The 21,072-nt window shown below is 38.0% G+C and overlaps 1 protein-coding gene and 1 long non-coding RNA gene across 12 annotated transcripts; one reads left to right on the plus strand and one right to left on the minus strand.

The window, feature by feature from the left end:
- Window positions 1–1,234: 1,234 nt before the first annotated feature.
- On the minus strand, window positions 1,235–20,470 carry LOC146460650 (uncharacterized). 11 transcript variants are annotated; one of them, XM_085088043.1, is made up of 10 exons: window positions 17,805–17,814; window positions 16,781–16,819; window positions 14,065–14,138; window positions 12,434–12,565; window positions 9,324–9,422; window positions 8,035–8,454; window positions 7,141–7,195; window positions 4,350–4,458; window positions 3,774–3,892; window positions 1,235–1,968 (listed from the first exon to the last, which is right to left on the minus strand). In XM_085088043.1, the coding sequence occupies exons 6-10, from the start codon at window positions 8,061–8,063 to the stop codon at window positions 1,906–1,908; spliced, it is 375 nt and encodes a 124-aa protein (XP_084944169.1). In that variant the 5' UTR covers window positions 8,064–8,454; window positions 9,324–9,422; window positions 12,434–12,565; window positions 14,065–14,138; window positions 16,781–16,819; window positions 17,805–17,814; the 3' UTR covers window positions 1,235–1,905. The 11 variants fall into 11 exon arrangements, 9 of the variants coding, with proteins under 9 accessions (XP_084944169.1, XP_084944165.1, XP_084944167.1 ...); XM_085088039.1 differs by lacking the exons at window positions 9,324–9,422; window positions 12,434–12,565; window positions 14,065–14,138 and adding an exon at window positions 19,938–20,470 and having other exon boundaries at window positions 8,394–8,454; window positions 17,805–17,855; XM_085088041.1 differs by lacking the exons at window positions 4,350–4,458; window positions 9,324–9,422; window positions 12,434–12,565; window positions 14,065–14,138 and adding an exon at window positions 19,938–20,470 and having other exon boundaries at window positions 8,035–8,104; window positions 8,394–8,454; window positions 17,805–17,855.
- LOC146460651 (uncharacterized) lies at window positions 3,127–7,885 on the plus strand. The gene is made up of 3 exons (XR_014857599.1): window positions 3,127–3,213; window positions 3,766–3,894; window positions 7,137–7,885. It is a non-coding gene; the product is annotated as an uncharacterized LOC146460651 (long non-coding RNA).
- Window positions 20,471–21,072: the final 602 nt, after the last annotated feature.

Here is a 21,072-nt window from a genome sequence, read left to right on the forward strand (position 1 = left end):
GAAACACCAGATGAAACACCACCAGGTTTTCATCTGAGATGAAACATGTTTTTCATCTGAGATCAAACATTTGCATTTTAATGAGATTAATTTCTTATTGTTTCATTTGAGAAGACATGTCAAAAACTCGGGCTTCGTGCTTTATCACGGGTTCCAAATACCTCGAAACAGATGAAAGCACTCGGCCTGCGGCCTCGTGCTTTCATCTGTTTCTCAGTATTTGGAACCCGTGATAAAGCACTCGCCCTCGTTTTTGACATATTACATCAAGCACGCGAAAGAGTGTTTCATCCCATTTCCAAACACCTCGAAGGTGGATAAAAAATGAAAAACTCGGCTCGGCCTCGTTTTTTGAGCCAACTTCTCAGTGTTTGCAAATGGGGTGAAACACTTTTCCTCGTGTTGATATATTACTTTAAAAACTGCTCTAGGGCTGGAGGTGTTGCTTCTGATGCTGACTTTTCACTTACCTCTTAAACGATTTGGAACAGAAGACAGAAGAAGGAAAATCACTGAAACGAAGAAAATAAGAACTCACATGAATAGTCATTATTCATAGGATAAAGCACTACTAGATTATTACTGGCAAAGTAAGAGTATATAGACTACAAGGAGTTCCTTTTATTTTTAGGGATATTTTAGCGAGAAGAGCAGGCGATTGTTGCATGCGCGTTGACTTCACCTTCTCTCAGTGACTTTGACTGACGCACTTAACGTAAGTGTCAACGGAATCTTACACGGAGTGAAAACTGGGAATTCTATCCATGTTTAATTGGAATAAGTATTTTTTCAAGGAGCAGAAAAATCGGGAGAAAACCTCTCGAAAAAAGAACGAGGGAAAAAAAAAACAAATCTATATATCAACTAATTGAGGGTGCGTTCGATTGACCCTATTCCGGAATAGGAATACATACAATGACTACTAGAAAATTCGATCACTCCTATTCCGAAATGCGGTCAATCGAACGCAACCTAAGACAGCGAGTCCAGCAATCGATTACAGGCCACTTGGTTGCGAGGAGAGTGCTCTCACCGCTGGCCAATCTATACCATCCTGCTCAACTACAAATCCTCTAAAACAAGAGGAGATGCATGGAATGTAGTCTACTTAAGCTTTACATCGACCAAACTACCTCTGTGGCGATCCATCTGTACTGACATCAACATCAACTACAGGAACGCTGTTTTCTTTCAAGCAAATTCTATTTTCATCTTTTCTGTCTTGCATCACCAATAGATCCAAGCTGGTAGAGCTTATCCCACCTCTAACGTCCGTGGGACGTTTCTGACTGGTACTGGAATTAATCTCTGAAATATTTTTGCATTATCCGAGAAAATGCCCTAGTTTTCGCTCTCAAATTCATCCAATAGAAACTCCTTTGTAACTGAACTCCATCTGTCATACTGATGACCTGTTCCAGTATTACTTCGGTTTGCTCTATCCTCTGTGGGACCTACCATTGTTCTTTGCTTGCACGCCTTGCACAACCTGCGCGGATTGTTGGCTCAAAATCATCGGAACCAGGGGAGTTTGGTGGTTGTGGCAAAACACGGGAAATTCGCCTAGGGTTCCCAGAGTGGTTTGCTACATCAAGATCTTTTACTCCTGAGGTGGCTAGTTGGGCGACAAAAGAAGTGACATTTTTCGAGGGTTCTCCGTACAGTCATTTGGTTGTTCAAAGTCATCATCAACGCTAGGGGAGGAGGTTGCCTGTGCGTTTTTCACCTGAGATCCTATTATAAATTGCGACCTTCTGGGAAGAGCCCGTTTGACCTCAAAGGAGTCTCTCTGACATTTCTCCGGGGCAATAGTTTTGAAGTAGTTTGAGTGGCACAGATCCTGCTCCTTTTGCTGTGAGTAGCTAACATGGCCAGCAAAAGAGGCATCATCGCTCAGGGTCAAGGCTAGGTCGTCATCATTCCACAACTCGTCAACACTAAAGCAAGGCAGCTCATCATCAAAGCAATCTAATGAAATAAAACAAAGCGTAGAACTGATTGTTTTGAACAAGCGATGGATTATGTCGTCATAACTGATCGACGATTGGGATAAACCAGCTTACAATATGGCACAGCCTCCATTGACGGAAGTGAGTGGGATGATGATGATGATGATGATAATGATGATGATGATGATGATGATGATGAACATGACGCCGATGATAATGATGATGATGGTGATGATGATTCTGGACAACGAATATATTAGGAATTATGGTTTTTGTTAATAATAATATACTACGTGCGTTTCAAATAAAGTTTTCTTTTTTTCTGAGGATGTTCATTTCAGTGGCGAGACGGTTATATACTTTTAATTGTCTTAACCCTTTAAACTCTAATATCAGCTTGCAACATTTCACACTGTTCTCCGTACATTTCCTATGGTACAGATGAGGAGAATTTGTTTAAAAATTAAGACCTTTTTCACTTATTGATCATTTTCTTTTTTCTCACCACCTTTATGTCTGATTGAACAGTGTTACTATAAGGAGAAAATAAATGTCGGTCACTCTTAGGCACAATGACTAAAAGTACAGTTAAAAAAAAAACAAACATGAACACCACTTGTAATCACATTTGTAAATCCTTATTTTTATGAAAGTAAGTGGACGCCACCATCGTTTTTATCAGTGCCAAGCTGTTGCAGTTTGTATCCTACTTAAAGCCTTAGGTAATGGTTAAAATGTACGAAAATACCACAGATGTACCATCATCGTTCGTTAAATCTACTGCCACTTCCTGTTGTTCTTCCACTCGTCTTTTGTGCCAGTAAATTTCTTCCCAGCTTTTCCAGGATTGCTTTTTGTCACAGACTCATCAATCCGGCTTTCTTCACTTGACATCCATCGACCTGGCCCCAGTTGCTCAAAGAATGGATAACTTTATCCAGCGGATAAGACACTATCTGGCGGATAAAATGTATTGGTTGAAGTGCATTTTATCCACTGGATAGTGATTTATCCACTGGATAAAGTTATCCGCTCTTTGAACAACCGAGGCCTGATGGTTGTAAGGAGTCTTTCAGGTATAACCAAATCTTTCACCGAGAGTTAGATCCACGAAATCGGTACAGGATTGCTTTTTGTCACAGACTCATCAATCTCTTTGTTCACTTGACATCCATCAACCTGATGGTTGTGAGGAGTCTTTCGGATATAAGGAAATCTTTCATCGAGAGTTAGATCCACGAAATCGGTACTCCGAGCTTCAGGGGTTGACATATTAATAGAAAAATGTGCTTCAGTGATTACAGTATATATATTGAAAACAAACAAACAAACAAACAACAACAACAACAACAACAAAATTGCAACAAAATTTTTTTGGTTGTGGTTGGAATTGTCATTTCCTTCCCCCTTTCCCCCGAGATTCTTCGGCAGGTTCTGCCTCTATTCGATTTTGCTTTTGTACCATATTTAACAATTATTCCACGAGCGAGAGTTGGATATTTGATGATAGATAGCTAACGAGGCGCGTATGGCCGAGTTGGCTATAATCATTTCATATCCAACAAGCGTGAGTGGAATAATTGTTTTATTAAAAACAACGAAGAAATATTGCTCGATCTTGCTAATTTTGCCTTTCAAGAACAACCAGAAGACAATTTAATGGTCGCTACCTATAAGGCATGGCCACTAAGCCAATCGAATGCCTGAAATTGAGTTATACAAGTTTAAAAAAAAAAAAATGTAATATTGCATAACTCCACCCCACCTTTCCTCCCGTTTCCTCAACCTTTTATTTTCCTAACCCCCATGGTAAGAGAGGAGTACCTTCAAACGTTTAGTAGCAGGCGTTCCAGGTATCGCTTGAGTCCTATGGTGAAGATTCCCTAGAAAGGAATCCATATAATTCTGATCTTCTGCTTCTGCATTCTTTCTGGCTGTTGGATCTGTAAGACATCGAGGGCAAAAATACTTAAACATTAACGCCGTGTTCTCTTACTGGCATCTTATCTTTCAATTCGTTTAGCAGAGCGAAGCTTCAGTATTGCTAAGTTGGTTTCAAATAATATACAACCAAGTATCCAGTTGCGTCTTACATAACGGTCATGCATCCGAATTCTTTCTTCTCGGACGAGGAGTTAGGCAAGGTTGCCCCTTGTCAGGCCTTCTTTTCGTTATCGGAATTGAACTTTTTGCCAGGGCGTTAAAAAAAGACCCGAGTATCAAAGGCATTAACGTAGGCCCAAAAGAAATTAAAATTACTCAGTATGCGGATGACACAACGGCCCGCCTAGTACGTGACAGCGACTCAGTGCTAAGATTATTAGAACTTTTAAAAGAGTTTAAATGTGTAAGTGGCTTAGAAATTAATACAAGCAAAACCAAAGCTATGTGGCTAGGTACCTGGAAAAACCGCAAAGAAAAACCCTTCGGCTTCAAGTGGCCAGATGATCCTGTTCTCGCCCTCGGAATATACTTTACTTATGATTCTGAACGCGCTAGGATGCTTAATCTGGAGGAAAAGATAGATAAATTGGAAAAAACCCTCAGTTGCTGGAAGCGAAGAAATCTTACTCTTATGGGAAAAATTAACATTGTAAAAACCTTAGGTTTGTCTAAACTAATTTACAGCGCCTCTGTATTAACAATGTCAAGACGTACTGTAGAGAGAATCAACAGAATCATTTTCAACTTTATTTGGGACGGCAAACCCGCCAAAATAAAAAAAGAAAACTATTATTGCCGAAAGGAAGTATGGCGGTTTAAAAATGATTGACTTTGAACTTATGGAGAAGTCACTCAAAATAGCCTGGATTAAAAGATTTGCGGAAAATAACCACGCCGCATGGAAAATAATTCCTGAGCACACATTGAGCCAACATGGTGGAATCAGTTTTTTTACTCACTGCCAGTATACATGAAATTCTTTGACCTAGGAAATCTACCTGATTTCTACAGAACAATTCTGAATTACTGGCAAAATTTCAAGCTTTTAACCGATAATGATAAAGCAGCACAGAACCAAATAATCTGGAACAACAGTAACATTCTCTTGGATGGAAAACCAATCCTGTATAACTCCTGGCTCATTAACGGAATAATATACATCAAAGATTTACTCGCCGGAGACAAAACTTTTCTCTCTCTGGCTAATCTAAAAGCAAAATTCAACTTAAATGTATCTTTTACCACCTATTACGGCGTATTAAAGACTATCCCAGCAAACTGGAAGAAAAGCATCCAAAATACGGATGTCCAGAGAGGAGTCCCATATGAGGAAGAACTATTCGCCCGACTTCCATCAACAAAAACAGCTTATTCGATTATCCTAAGTAATAGCTACTCAATACCAACGGCTGAGAGCAAGATTTTAAATTACGGCTTCACTAAAGACAACATCCGAAAAGTTTATATGCTTCCATTCCAAATTTTGAAAGAACCAAAATTAATTTTCTTTCAATTTAAAATTATTCACAACATTTTCCCGACGCAATCCAACTTGTTCCGTGCTGGGATAAAAGACACTGACATATGCCCCCTATGCAATTCCGAATGCCAGTCTTTAAGCCACATGCTGTGTACATGTCATGTGTCCTTGACTTTTTGGAATCAGTTTAGACTCTGGTGGCGAGAAAGCTTTCAAGAAAAAATAACTTTATCCGAGAGCGTGATCCTCTACGGCTGGCATAAAAAATCAAAAACCTGGCTTGTCCTCAACTACTCTCTCATTATTGCTAAATACCACATTTTCACTACAAGTGTATGGAATGGCAACTTAAACTTTGAAGGTTTTCTTTTACGTCTGAAAAACAAACTAACTATTCTGCAAACAATTGCTGCGAAAAATAACAACTTAAAGCAATTTACGAAAACGTGGACTCCTGTGCTATAAGGCTACGAAGATATGTGTACTTTTGTCCGTCTTCACGTTTTTTAGTTTTTTTTTGTTCGTTCGTTTCTTTTGTTTGCTAAAGAAAAGAATTGTATAACACAAGAAAAGGTTAGTAAGTAATATAACTATATTGTTAATATTGTTAGTATTGTATTAGTGTAGTACTAGTTAGTACTGTACGTGAGTATATTAATAAGTATTGCAGGCCCGTAGCAGGGGGAGGGGCAGGGGGGGCTTGAGCCCCCCCAGAATAGTTAAAAAACGATGTGCCAAAAAATAATAATTAAACCAAATTAATGTGCAGCAATCAGTCTTGAACTCTGACGCTGCAAGTGCCTTTTCATAACCTTTAAAAAGTTGTTTACTACTTTTCAATTTCCTCCGCGAACAGTTTGTTTTTACTGATACAACAGCATCAAAGGCATTTCTACCTTGTGAATCGGAAATAAAAACCAAAATGGATCGAAATCAACTATCTCAAGCCGTAAAAGCTGTTGAAATAAACTACTTGTTTTCTAAGACATCCGCTCATTTACAGCAATACAATGTCCTTAGACCTCCTTAGTTTATAACAATTTAGTGTTCGCGCGTTGTAGAAAGCCACACAAATATGTCCTCTTAAGAGCTAGAGAAAACATTCTCCAGCAGTCGGATTCTGACTGCCCGGTTCAGGCCAAACTTTAAAAGAGAAGGAAAAATTTGCCGTCGTTTGTTTACGTCCTTCTTCAAACGTGAAATTAGGAAACTTCAGGTGGTAGTCCGCGTAAAAGAAACAGCAAAAAAATGTACCAAAATGGGTGATACAGGTGCAAAGTTATTGTTTTACTTACTAAATCTACTGGGGTTTTTTTATGTTCTCCTTGCATCTTAGAAACTCCCCAATCAGTCTGTATTCCCTAATCAGTCTGTTGTTTTTTTTTAGTAACGGGGCGAGGGGGGGGGGGGGGAGGGGGAGGTGGGCAGTTTTGTTTAACTATTTTGCTAAGCCCCCTCAGTTATTTTAGCCTTGCTACGGGCCTGGTATTGTAAGTATTATCTTATACGTTAAGTATTGTAAGTATTGTCTTATAAGTATTGTCTTAAATGAATAAAATTTGTTAAAAAAAAAAGAGTTTAACTTTAAAAAAAAAAAAAGTATTGACTCTACCTTGGACAGTACTATTGCTACATGACGCGACGTAATGTTAGGAGGAAGCCCAACGTAATGTTAGGAGAAGGTGTTTCTTGGACCTATTATTGAGACATCTGGGAAGGTAGAAGTTCCGTGAAAATAAAGTGGTTAGCCGTTAATCTATCAGTTACCTTTACTTGGCGTAGACTGTAAAGGTAAACGCGTTGCTTCTTTAGTCTGTTCAATCTAAGGGGAAATCGATGGTAAGTTAATCAAAGGTAACAGTGTTCATTATAATAGAGTTGTTTCCAATGCAGTGGCGTAATTGCTCTGGTCAATCCGAACTAACGTTATTCATAATTCGAAGCAGATCGCGTAACCAGCGCCAAGCCTCGGTAAACTCTCGCAAGAAAGGCACGATTGGTTTGGGCTTTGTCCGCACTGGTTGAGAAAGTGGCGAGCTGATTGACATGTTTTGTTTATATGGCTGCGAAACTGGAAATTAGAATCGAACCAGACACCCAAATTCGTAGCTTCACTGACTGATTTTACTTGCGTGTCACCAACCATAAGGCTGTCAGTTCTAACTTTGCTAAGTTGCTGGCGAGTTCCAATGAACATGAATTCAGACTTATCTTCATTCAGCTTTAATTTACAGTGGGTGTATCAACAATCAGCCACGCCCTTACGGCCCTTGGGGAACCCCAAATGACAAATCAAATCTATCAGACAGTACACCATCAATCATAACACGTTGAGGTCAAGCTGACAGGTAGGAGGCGATCCATTTGAGCGCATCTCCAGTTACACCAAACGATGTCTCGAGACGGCGTAAGAGCCGAGAATGGTATGGTCGACCGTATCAAACGCAACGCTAAGGTCAAGTAATACAAGCAAAGGCACATGTTGACGGTTCATGTCAAGTAAGATGTCATTAACTATCTTAACCAGCGCCGTCTCAGTGCTATGTGATTTCCTGTAAGCCGACTGCAACTCGGGAAACAGTTCGTTTTCATGACATGGGCGTATACTTGGTCAAATACTACTCTTTCAGTAATCTTGGACAGAAATTGGAGATTACTAACCGGACGCAAGTTCTTGTAAGCGAAATCATTAGCGCCCTTCTTGAACAAAGGGTTTAAGTCATTCATTAGCCTTAAAATAGAAATCAAAAGAAGGTTATACTGAGCAACGAAAACCCTACTAACAGTGCTCTCCTAAAACAAAGGTTACATTGTCACAACGGGATAAAAACAACAGTTACTGTAGTACACTTCAATTACCAATGATATCTGGAATAACGTTCTCTGTCATGAGCAAGGGGAGGATATACTTAAAACATGGCTGGAAGCTAATAATTACCTCCCAGCCATGCCCTATTGGTGTTACAGGTTGTGTTGTAAAGCTAGCTTAAAATGTTGAAGGCATAAAAACATTGTTTTACTTAACGTGGACATTTTTTCCTCCTGTGATAGACGCATCAATCTTTCCAGCTCCTCTTGTTTCTAGGAAAAAAAAAAACCAATATACAATGCGGATTAATTTGATAGCAGTTGCGTAGAGAAGGTACAAGGAAAAGAATCAATAGACTGTACACCTCATGCAAAATTACACGATACAGCAGACAGTGGACTCAGCCACAGTGAACAGATTTTCCTAGCCCATGACAATTTGATAGACAGACAGACAGACAGACAGACAGACAGACAGACAGACATACAGACAGAAGGTTTATTAAAACCTCAATGTTAATATAAAACTGAATTGCTAAGGCCCACAAATACCGGGTAATGCTAATAACAATAATCTACAACTGGAAATTTAAATCCTTTTAATCTGAGCAAACTTCCACATCAGATATAACGTTTTGAGTTTGAAAGTCAAATAAAGTTAAATTTGGTTCAAAAGATCTAGGGATGGAATGTTTTTCAGCAGGAGAGCCATATTCAGATCAAAATCAAATTTGGAAACATTGGTTTCTGTGAAAAACTTTAAGAGAACCTGCATCAAACATAACCAACACATTCCCTGCCAGCAGACTGGCCTTTTGTCACTGCATGTTGAGTTTTGAAAACAGAAGATTGCATGCGCACTGACTCATAACAATGTTTTACCAAACCAACATCTACGCTTTTGGACAAAATAATTAAAATCAATTAATGAAAAAGGTTTTCATGTCTTTTAGGAGAGCAGGGATAGTATGACTTGGGTTCAATTTCTGGAGTTGGCCACACATATGAAATTATTATTATTATTATTATTATTATTATTATTATTATTATTATTAAGTTTGCCGTTATTGTTTGAACTTGTTTGTAGTTAATTCTTGGTCAAAAGGATTTCTCTAGTAGTGAACAAAACTCAGGGCACATACTGGGTTCAGTTGTTTTTCTGCAAGTTCCAGCTGTTAATTCAACTTTTTTTTGAGGAGACCAACCATTGAATCACGGTGAACACGTTTCAGAGCATTGATCTGGAAAGTGAAATGTTCATACAACATCACTAAAAGCTTGAGTTTAGCATGGCAATTACAAATATTCTGTTGACATCCCAATTAAAGTGGAATAATGATTCAGTAAAGTAGGAGACAAATGTGATGTACTGCAACTGTAGGCTGTGAAAGGAAAGATTTGTTAATCATTATTACGGATGTTTCCAAAATAAATTGTCAGAACTTTAGTATGCAGTTAGACCCTTGAGGAAAGAATACCTTCTATTATTAAATCTTCATAGCATTAAATTTCTGCACAATCTGATTCCATTAGAGGTAAACTGCATATTCTGTTAGAACACCCACACTTAGAGTGCACCTCATCCCCCAATTTTTTTTCTCTTAAATCTTTGCACCTGTTCGAAACATACTGCGCTATTTGGCGCCTTTTTCAACCAAATCTTGACTCTTTAAAGGCTGTAAAAGTTACGAAATCTAGCCATCATCTGTCCCATGACCGAGCTAGTAAGGGGCATGGGTCTATTCCTTACTTGATGTCACAAACTGTGAAAATGCATGCAAAGCAGTCAAAAATGTCAAAATTTAAGTCCATTCCATTCTATAATTATGGTAAGGCGATCAGGGATGATTTGCGGTCCAATTTAGGGATCATTTCCCTGCTGAGGATCATTTGTGGTCCAATTTGGGGATCATTTCTGGTCGGGTGATCATTTGCGGGCCTGTACAATTATCCTAGTTAACAATACAATTGAACCCTTTACCAGACGAGGGCCTAACATTGGATTAGCGGGATGCGGGATAAGCCTTTTTTCGCTGCCGGGATGCGAGATGAAAGAAAATTTGAAGGCGGGATGCAAGATGCCAGGTTAGGAATGGGCGGGAAGCGGAAAGTTTGTCATTCTCATGGCGCGAGGCGGAAATTATTGATTTTTCAGGGCAAGAAATCGGGATAGATGATGACAATAGTTGTGGTTACACTTAGCCCTTTTACCCATGGGTAACTAGCATTTTCCCACGGGTAAGGATGTTTTTGTGTGTAACCGCTTTTCCCAGACCGAAACTGCCTTTGGGTTATTTCCATGGATACATCAAAGAGAACAAAAAAACTTCCCATGACAGTTCCTGAACTGAAAACTACGGTTTATCTGCTCCCTGAGGTGGCTTGGCCAATCATCATGCAGAACGTAGCTAACACAGGAAATTGCCTGCTATGCTCTGAGTTGACCTCTGATACGCTTGGCTAATTTCGCGCTTACTGTACTGGTAGCACAAGGTGACATGGCAGGGTTTCGTGCATCACTGTGAGTATTTCTTTCTTTATTTTCATGAGTTCCCTCTTCAGACTATCAGTTTCGAAGTTGATCAAGTTGTAATCTTTTTGTTTATCTGTTTATAGGAACGCTAGTCAAACCGAAGAGTCCTACTAACGGGTATTTCTTTGCGCCTTCTTCGCTGTCTTCTCGCAAAAAACTGTTGGATTGCTATATTTATGGAGGACTGTCGAATAATTAGCAGGAGAATCACCGAAATTAAGCTTACAAGATCTCGATTTGTGTCATGCATGTCGATCTGTACATTTCCCACCAAACTGCATGCATGGTCAGTGTGAAATCATATCTAATTATATTTTACCCTCACGGGAGTTCTTTCACTGTGCAACCGCATCCCCAAGGGTAAAATGAAACCTGAGCTAAACCGAACCCAAGCCATTTACCCTCCGGAAGGCCCAAACCCAAGGTGTGTGTAACGACGACTAATGGCTGAGGTCACACTAGAGGCTTTACCATGGTAAACATTGCTTTACCAAGGTAAATTGCGCAACCACCTATTTACCGTAGTAAAGCTGTCAAAATCATAAAAAAATAGATTTGACGCTTTCCATGTGCACTTTTTCGCATGATCAGTAAACTTACACGTGACAAGTACACTAAATGTTGACATGTCGCGTGAGTTCATATCGGCTGTAAGTTACAGAACTGTGACTTGGCGCATAATAAAATTATGGATCAACAAGAGAGAGTTGTATTTTCAATTGCTCCCATTTTGCTTTTAATTCTGCTGCTTAGACAAGCACGTAGAATTCGCTTCCTTCTCTTACATACAACTATGTAGAACTTGGGACCAAAGAAAGTGCAGCGGTTTCGTTAATTAACCGTAGACGGCAAAGACACATTAAAAGAAGAGCGTGCAGACCCTCGACCACAGGGATGGTTTGAGGAAATGTATAATAACCGGCTCCTTCGAGCCCTTTGGAAAGACCATTTCAGGGTAACACAGGAAACATTCGACTTCATTTGCCAGCTCGTTGAAAGGGACTCAAACACGGGCGAATGAGCGGGAAAATAAATTTCATGTTTATAAAAAATGAATCCACAAATGTATTGTAATTACTGCGTTTGTCCAAAAAGATGACAAACTGTCAACAAGATAAGCATAGTTTAGATAGACAAGAGAAGTACCCACCTCTTTTTTTTTGGTAACTAGATTCTTATCTGGGGTCAAGTCAACTTTGTTCTTGCCGCTGTTGTCAGGGAAACTTACCAGAGTTAGGTTTACCATGGTAAACTGAAAATTGGGGGTCACACTTGCAGTGCCATTAACCATGGTAAACTTGAGTTTACCATGGTTAAATTTCTCCAGTGTGACCTCAACCAATGCACGAATCCGTGAAGAAAAACTAGTTTGGTTGTCTATTATTTAAACCAGTTTCCTCTATCCTGTCTGAAATCAGTTCTAAAGAGATCTTTATCAATCACATGAGTGCTTATTTAATGTTCACGCACAATAGAAATGACAATGTACAGTACCGCTCGAAACTATTAAACCCTTTGCACGCGGTGAAACCTCGTCTTTGCCGATCGTGATTGCCGCGAATTCACCGCGGTGGGACGAAAACCGCGACCGCGGCAAATACGAAAGCAACCGAAAGCCGCAGTGAATTTGACGCGGCAATGCCTCTGTAAATAGTGACTAATTACTATTGTCGGGCTATTGTTTAACATTTATATACACAAGAAAGTGTGAGGACTCACCGAATCGGAATCCATCGGTCGACTGTTGTGACTCGAATTCCCTAGTCTTGTGCGACTGTCATTTTCCCAAAATACTCAATGTCTCTGAGGAATTCCGATGAGCGAGTGCAGGTCATCGTATCAACATTTATTCTAGTTGACGAATACACCAGTAGCGTCAAAAGGAAGAAAGAAAATGGAGCAATTAAGTTTGAAGAACCAGCCGCCATATTTGTTTGTTTTCAGGTAGGTTCGTCATGTATGGGGACATGATGTACCTACTGGTTTTCAAAGTACTCCCGCTGACCGCATCAACAAACTTCGTAAGTCAAATGGACAATCGATTTAAAGATGCTTGCAAAGCAATATATGCTAGTATGACCATGTCCAAAGAGAAAAATCTCTTTTTCTGTAATCTTATACAGGTATTGTGGGCCAAATAGAAGCGAAGAAGAAATAATTTTTCTCCGCGAATGTACGCAAGAAATTAGTTATCACCTTCGTGTGCAGATGTCACTTGTCACGCGAAAATGTGACTGAGATCGACCTAGTCGTTGCAAGCAATGTTAAAAAGATGAATGTGAGCCCAAAACACAGAAACAGCCTTGGCAGGCCCCCAGAACGTGTCAATATCCTGAGCATAAAGGGAAGTTGAAAAACTTGAAGAAGGAAAAATTATCGTAATCAAGTTCAAACTTCGAGGGAGATTTACACATTGTAGGTGAAATAGTACAAGTGGCTCCTGTAAGTACCATATATACTACTTTTGAAGCACACAATTATTCAGACTTGACAGTGTATCACTGTAGAAATTAGATCGAAAAAGTACAGTCCTTGTGTTACATACGCACATGGTTATTTACCTTGTTTTTTGTGTAATTTGGTTAAGCAATCTCTACAACATGTAGAAAAAAGAAACATAAGGAGAACCTGGAGAAGGCGACTGACTGCAAAGTTTTTCAGAAGAGGAGCCTCCTATTTGTGAAAGTTGCAACAGGTACTATATATGTGTGCTGAAAGGTTGGTCATATATACAAGAATGTAATATACTGGTGTCTTTACTTATTAAAGTAGAAATATTTGTTTCTGCATTGTCATTAATATGAAGGAAAAAATTGTTTACCAGGAATGCCTGCAGGTAGGAAGCCAAGTTAACTATCATCAATGCCATATAAGGAAGTACCAACAAGCTACAAAGACACTCGATGGAACTTTTTGGATTGGGGTGTGGAAGGTGATGGTAAAGCCTAAATGTACTGTACTCTTTTGTCAGAGAACACACTTTTACCATAGTGGTTAATTTATTTTACCTCTCTTATTCCAGCAAATACCACCTTCCCGCTCTGTCCCTCTAACATTAGCGCCCCACTTAAACTCTATTAAAATTATTATTTCAAACACCTTTGTTTCATTTAGTAACCCTCTTCCAGGACATAGATCCTTAGTATTTACGCATTCAGGTATTTAATACAGGAATGGTATACCTGAATATATAAATACTAAAGATCTGTGTCCTGAAACCCAAGGTATTTGCATTTCTGCAGGCTGTTATCAGTGCTTCTAGATCCGAAGAAGGCTCCACTCCATACTGAGAGGTAACAGCTTTGTATAAATTATTCAGCTCCGCTTTCTGGGGCAATCATATTACATACCAGATGACAATCCTCACTGGCGTTTTCAACACACTGTGACTTGGCTTCTGGGCACTTTCCCACAGAATGTCTCACTGAAATGCAAGAGGACTGTGCAGTGCATTTGACTACTCATCCACAAGTTTCATTGAAAATATAGAAATAATTTATTAGATTTTTGGAGGTTCTTAGAATAAGTCAGAATTTTAAGAAAGTCGCGTTTTTTGTTGTGCCACTAATAGCCCAGCTCTTGCAAATGGCGTTGACAATGTCCTGTTCAAGAGACGGTTATTTTAGTAATTGGACATACTCTGGTTTGATTTTACCATCTGTTTTAAGAAAATTAAGAGGTTTCTATAACTGATGTAATTCTTATGTTCCTATTCTAAATATATGCTAGGCAGGAAGCATGCGAAAGAAAGTTAATCAGTTGGCTTCATGAAAGGCCCTTGTAAATATGAGGGTTTCGGGTATCGATGACATTCGCCTCAAAATCTTGACTATTATCCAGAATAAAAACCAAAGAATTGTGTTTTCTTTTATTGCATATCAACCTTTTTTGTGGAGAAATTTTGAAGGAAATTAAAATTTTGATCCAAATAACGTGGCCAATATTCTTAGTTAGACAGCCTCTTAACAAACATACTTTGCAAGGACCTTCAGTGAAATTTACTCACATGTCTTAGTATTTACCATTATATTGTATAATTTGTTTAAAGAATTTCTGTTTGTTCATTGTCAAGAATGACAGAAATAAATGCTAAAATAATTAGAAATACATGCAAGAAAAACGTGTCAGTAGTTAATGCCGACCAACAGTGTTGTGAGACTTAATTTTGTTTGACTATTTTAGGTAAGAATAGAATTTTCTTTATTGAAGCAAAATGGGACAAAATTAGAAAATAAAACTCCAAAGGAAATCCTAAAATAAAACAAAAACTCCAAGGGAAATAATGAACATGGACCAAAAAACCCAGTTCAAATAGACTGCTCTGAAGTTAGTGGTATTAATTGAGTTAAAAATGGTGTGTCACTGCAAAAAAAATATCTCGTAAAACAGCAAACCAGCCATTAGTTTTGTCAGCAAAATCACAAGAATATTACCTGTTTGGAGAATTAACACTCCTTTTATTACACGGCTGATTTTTTTGTTCATTTAAGAATGTTAAGCAAGCAAAAAGTTTCACTTCAACAGGAAAAATCCAACGTGCCAGATGGGAGAATGATTCACTTCAAGATTTGGCTGGAATTTGCTATAAATAATGGTAATTGAACTGAGTGGAGTTCAATTTGGTCTGTAATCATACGATTGATTAGAGATCACAATTTAAGACCAAAATTGACCCTACAAAGGAGGCATTAACTTGAAGGAGACATTTATTCAACTGATCTTGGATATAAAGACAGGGCAACACTTGCAATGTTTGGATTAGTTATGTGTTTGATGTTGTGATTTGTTTGTACTCTTCTGTATTATACTAACGCCGATTTTCATGTCAGCAAGGAGGATTCTATTTTGAATTGGCAGTTCAACCTACCACAGTGACATATTTCAATATTGTTCTGTTGTATGTTTCTTATAGTGAGTTTTCAAATTAGCATTCTAAATTTATTGCTTCATTATGATTTCCTCGTCATTAAGTCAACTTCGTACACTGCCACTCTGCATATACTATAAGTACTTCAGTACTGTACATTATCACAATTAGTGTTAGTAGTGGTAAGTATTGCATTGTTAGTGTTACATAAAGCTAATAAAAAAAAATGAAATAAAACAAGCATTCAAGTTTCTTTTCTGTCCCCCCATAACTTTTTCTTTGTAAACAAATTTAAATTATTTTATTGTGTCTTGTTTGTAATTTCTTAGAGGTTGTTGTTCATTGTGGTAGATACAATAATAAAAAGTGTATTAGCATTTTCTCACGGTGTAGTCTGATGCATAGATCTCCCTGTTTCCCCGATGCAGATTCCGCACTCATAGGGAATTCCGTAAACCAAGCCATCTTGTTTAGCCAGATCGACGGTGTCCGTAGGTCGCATTAAGTGTGACCTAAGTGTTCTTCTGCACAATAATTTTTCACCAATTAAATTCACAATAATTCTCCACCATAAGTTTTCCAAAATTTAAGGTGGCTCTGAACTCTTTTGAATAATTTTTTGCAATCTTGCCAAAAAATTTTTATCTGCAGTGCTGTATGGGATCATTGAGCTTGTTTTAGAGCCATAAGCAGATGGGGTGTATTTGAACAATTTACTCTGTTGTTTATGGTAAAGTATGTGTCGAAAAAGTGACTTTAACTTGTTGACAAATGTTTAGGCATATTTTTTATGCCATAACTGTTGTAGTCAAAGTATGAGTGCTGTAATTATTTTATTTATACATTAATGCAAATAGGATGTCTTGTGTATTAAATGTTTCTAAAACGTGCAAATTTGATGATAATTTATGTGACAATGAACACAGTAATATAAATTTAATTGATTACTACTCAATTTAATTAGCAACTGACTTTTGCGTTTACCATACAGTGGTCATAAATTAAGACTTATTCTTTCCGGGCTTAGGTTGTCAGCACTTTATTATAATAACCTGGATTCCTCTTGTCTACCAGTTTGAAGATCAGAATAGTAAATTAACAATTCTTACCTTTTAAATGTCTTGGCCAAATGCGAAGGGTAATCACTACGAGTTGTAGAACACATAATTATGCAGTTTCAGAAAAAAATTCCTACTCACCTCTTGGAAGGTCATTGAATTTTCTAGGCAGACGGTGGTCTAAAAAAGGAAAAATTTTAGAAGCAAGTATGGATATAAACTGTAATTTAATTGGAGGGGGGGGGGGGTGGTGCAAAACAAAAAAACCTTCCTTAGGATGAGTAAGGATATTGTTTTTGGAACTGCACAGTAAGAGTTGGATGACAGCAATGTTTTTACTTAAAAGAGAATCACATTTTTTGTTCTGTGAGACATGTTTTGACAGATTTCTGTCATTATCACTTTGTAACTAACATCTAGATCCAAACAACTGTCATGTGCAGAAATATATCTTAAGGAATAAATGCTATCGAACTGCTAATTTATGACCATTTGATTATTGGATGAGTTTTTTTTAGTCCTTAGTATGATCACCTGAACTGAGCAAAGTGCAACAATGGTCATTAAGGACTGACAAGATCAAAATTCTTGAATGTTATTAGCTACCATCAGCAATGATTAGGAAACAAGGATTACCAAAAGGACGTAAAAGCAGCAATTTTGTTCTCTTCATTGGGATTGGAACAAGGATTACAGAATAGTGCATACAAGTAATGTACAGCAGGTGTCATTACCTGTACTCAGAATAATTTTTTTGGTATCATGTATCTCAAAATTGTTGTCTTTTCCTTGTCCAGAAGATTTTTTTAAAAAAATTTGAATTGTGTATATTTAATGCAGGTTCTTCAAGCCATCTAGATCAATCTGTCATCATAATTTATTTATATGTACAAAACTTCCACCTTCACTAATAATTACTCTCAAAATTGAACAGATAGGACAATCACTTGTAGAGTTACAGACTGAACTTGACTTCAATAAGTCCTTTTCATACAACTGTTCATTGTTACAAGAACACTGGAGCAAGTTCAGGTTTGCTTGAGAGCATGACAGCTGCAAGGGAGCACATGAAAAACTCACACTACACAAGTGATGTCTTCATCAACACTGATCACTTTTCACTATTATTTTTCAACACCTTGCTCTCCTTTCTTACTGGACTTACCGCAGGTGAGGATTTCTTCCATGTTAGTAACTCAGGTCTACCATTTGTACTCTGAAAGAAGACAAATCCATCAATAATTTTTCCTTTACAATAACTAACAGTTAACTAATATCTACATAAAAGAACTAATTTATATCAAGAAACCAATCTATTAAAATAACTTCTTATAATGTTCAGTATTTACCCTAGGCACTTGGCTTGACTGACATCAAAGCCATTTAGATGATTTTTTTATTCCTGGCAATTTAAAAAGGAATATGGTGGATGCATGTGTTTTTTATTTTATTTTATTAAAAAGCTTAAATGGTGGCATAATACAGTCAACTCTCTCATAGTGAGCACTTCTCGTAAGCAACCACCTCCTGTTAGCAACCACTTCATAAACAACTGTTTTGTTTCTCAGTTAAATACTGTTTCAAGAGCTCTCTCGTAAGCTTACACCACTAAAATTTCTCAAGGGACCGCGACCACTTTTTAGGCCATAAATTACACACATTCTTTTGTTTTCTGTTTCCGTTAAGCCACCACCCAACATAATCACGTATGATCGTTTGTAAATTACAAACGGAGGAGATGTCTATAAATATTAGAACTTATGGTAAACAGGAATTGTTACAGTGATCTGTTCCAAAATGTTATACAAACTTTCATCAGAAGATGTGCAAAAATCAAATTAATTAGTTCCTATTTGCCTAATTTTAGCTTCTAAGGTAATATCCGAGTCACATCTGGGACTCGGATTTTTTTCCGAGTCTTCGTTTCTCCTAATTTACATTTAATATAATATTTTTATGCAATAAATTAATCAAGCTAGTATTAGGCTTATTTTGTTGATCTTTCCCGTAAGCGACCACCGTAAGCAACCACTTTGTTGTGCCCCAAGGGTTGTCGCTTACGATATAATTGACTGTATGTCAACTGGCTCTAAAATAAAATGTCTTTTAAAACACTGCCTGAGTAAGCATTGGATACTATTTAAGTCTGTCATGCTAGCACCAAACACTGGAAGTGGATAATTGATCTCAGGGAGTACAAGAGCTTTAAACAGATTTTCTATTTCTACTTGTGTATTGAGTATAACCCCCTTTCCTGAATTTTCCATCACTGTAGCTCCTAATTTATCATGTTGTTTCATATCATGTATTGCAGAGTATTCTATGGTAGTCCCTAATTCCTCTTGTTGCATTACAGATCTAAATATTTAATTGGTCAGACTTTAGAATTTTGTTCAGACTCAAACAATTAAAACCACTTGATGCAGCATAATAAACAGCAACAAAGGGAAGTGTTCCTCAGTAGCTGTTATTTAAATGGTTGCACTTAAGGATTTTATCAACAACCTCTAAATTTAGAATCACTTGATACTATCCAATAAACAGTGCCACAGGAACGTATTGCTCAGTAGCTGTGATTTTAATGGGCCCACTTTACAATTTCCACAGATTCTAGAACCACCTTGTACAGATTGGCAAATAATAGTATGGGAAAGTACTGCTTGCTCCCTTTTGTTTGGATATTCACACTTTAGAATTTCATTCTCAGGCTCTGCAAAAATTAAGACCATTTGGTACAACAGAGCAGTCTGCAGTGTAGTGAGGAACTAATGAATTGCCACACCATACAAATTCTGGGCATAACTATGCTTGGTTGTTTTATGTTGGGAATGAACAACAGATGCATTTATTGTTGGAAAGGTACATTTTTCAGGTCACATTCCCCAGGTCAATGTTGTACTGGCATGTAAGCAAGAGTGTAAGCATCCCCTAATACCAAAATATTAGCTTTTCAGTATGGGGTTAAGTCTAGGAAACTCTGTTTAGCTTGGTTGTATACAATTATCACAGTGAGCTGTATTTGTGACCTGTGACATGTAAAAGAAACTTTTTATATTTGTTATATTGAATAAAAACTTTAGTTGACCTATTATGAATTGCCTATCACAATCTGATTTGACAAAGAGTGGATAACTGCCCAGCGAATGAGTCGCCAATCAGTGGAATCAATGTATTGGTTGGAGTACATTTTATCTGCTGGATAGCGATTTATCCACTGGATAGAGTTATCTGCTCTTTGAACAACCGGGTCCAAAAGTTACAAGTAAAAAATAGAGTTGAGATTTGAATGGTGACTTACTCATTTGGAAGTGTAAAGAAATGGTGAAACCTGCCTTAGTTATCCTTATGTGTGCCTAGTTGAAAGGAAGAGGGAATCTGGAAAAGAATAATTTGGCAGGACCATTGTGTCGTTTTTGGCGGGAAGGTTTGGTTATGTTAATGAAGATCCGTAGCTGTTCGATGCCGTATTTATGTAGCTTAGTTATTGTTGATTTTTTTGACCGCCTGGTGGTAGAAAGGGCATCATTAAGTCCGGATACCCGCAAGTCACTGGCACCTTTCAAAGAAACGAAACGTGTCTTCCATCCTTCCATCGTGGAAAGAGCTTTTAAGCGCTATTGCTTTGGCGATGGTTGGTGGATCGATCCAGGCGGAAAGTCTATCAGCAACTCTTCAATATTCCTGTCCACGGTAAACTTTAGTTAAGCCGGTATAACCGTGAGTTGTGGCCCATTTGCCAAGCTATGTCGTGCTCGAATTGGGGAAATGAAGAGTTGGTTTTAGACATAATATTTTTCTTTGACAAAGGAACGGTGTGTTCCCCGTCAAAAAAGTCCGCCATTACCCACAATGCAAAGGGAACCTTCATTCTTGTACCACAGTCAAACCACAACGCACGCTCGTCCCATGTAATAAACAAAATCTCGCCTAAGCCTTTCGCTCGACCTCGATGTCAATGAAAATTGACTTTTATGTTTTCCACATGTAAATATTTAGGACTGTAACCTATGTAATCCAAAAAAAAAAAAAAGCTTGCAACGAACACTCGACAATCGAACGAGGAAATCTAAGAGAGAGAGAGAAACTCAGTTCAGGCAAGACTACTATCCAAAACTAATCTGGGAGACTTGTTGACTCTGTGAACCGTACGCAATCTCTTATGAATCGATCTCCGTGAAATTAAATGCTCGTCAACCGTGCACGTTCGGTCAGCCCCAACTTTATAATAAAACGTTCCTCAGTCAATCTCACACCCAATAGTAGTGTAGTAAAACGAACAGAGAGATAATTTCTTGGCTCACTTATCCATAAAGATTTAAAAAATCTGATCCACCCTCAATGCCAATACCGTGCTAAAAGCCATTTCAGACCATGGCAGTGACAGATTGGAGTACCTTTGACTTGACACAAGACAGGGGAGACACCAGATTCCC

This window comes from Pavona decussata, unplaced genomic scaffold, assembly GCF_977016875.1.
Source record: "Pavona decussata unplaced genomic scaffold, jaPavDecu1.1 SCAFFOLD_210, whole genome shotgun sequence".
NCBI lineage: Eukaryota > Metazoa > Cnidaria > Anthozoa > Scleractinia > Agariciidae > Pavona > Pavona decussata.

Excerpts from the sequence above, each read along its gene's own strand:
- LOC146460650 (XM_085088039.1), bottom strand. The coding sequence starts at position 17,826 with ATGGAAGAAATCCTCACCTGCG. Across the intron at positions 16,820-17,804 it reads GGAAGAAATCCTCACCTGCG|ACCACCGTCTGCCTAGAAAA; the intron begins GTAAGTCCAGTA and ends TTCCTTTTTTAG. Across the intron at positions 8,455-16,780 it reads ATTCAATGACCTTCCAAGAG|AAACAAGAGGAGCTGGAAAG; the intron begins GTGAGTAGGAAT and ends TTTTTTTCCTAG.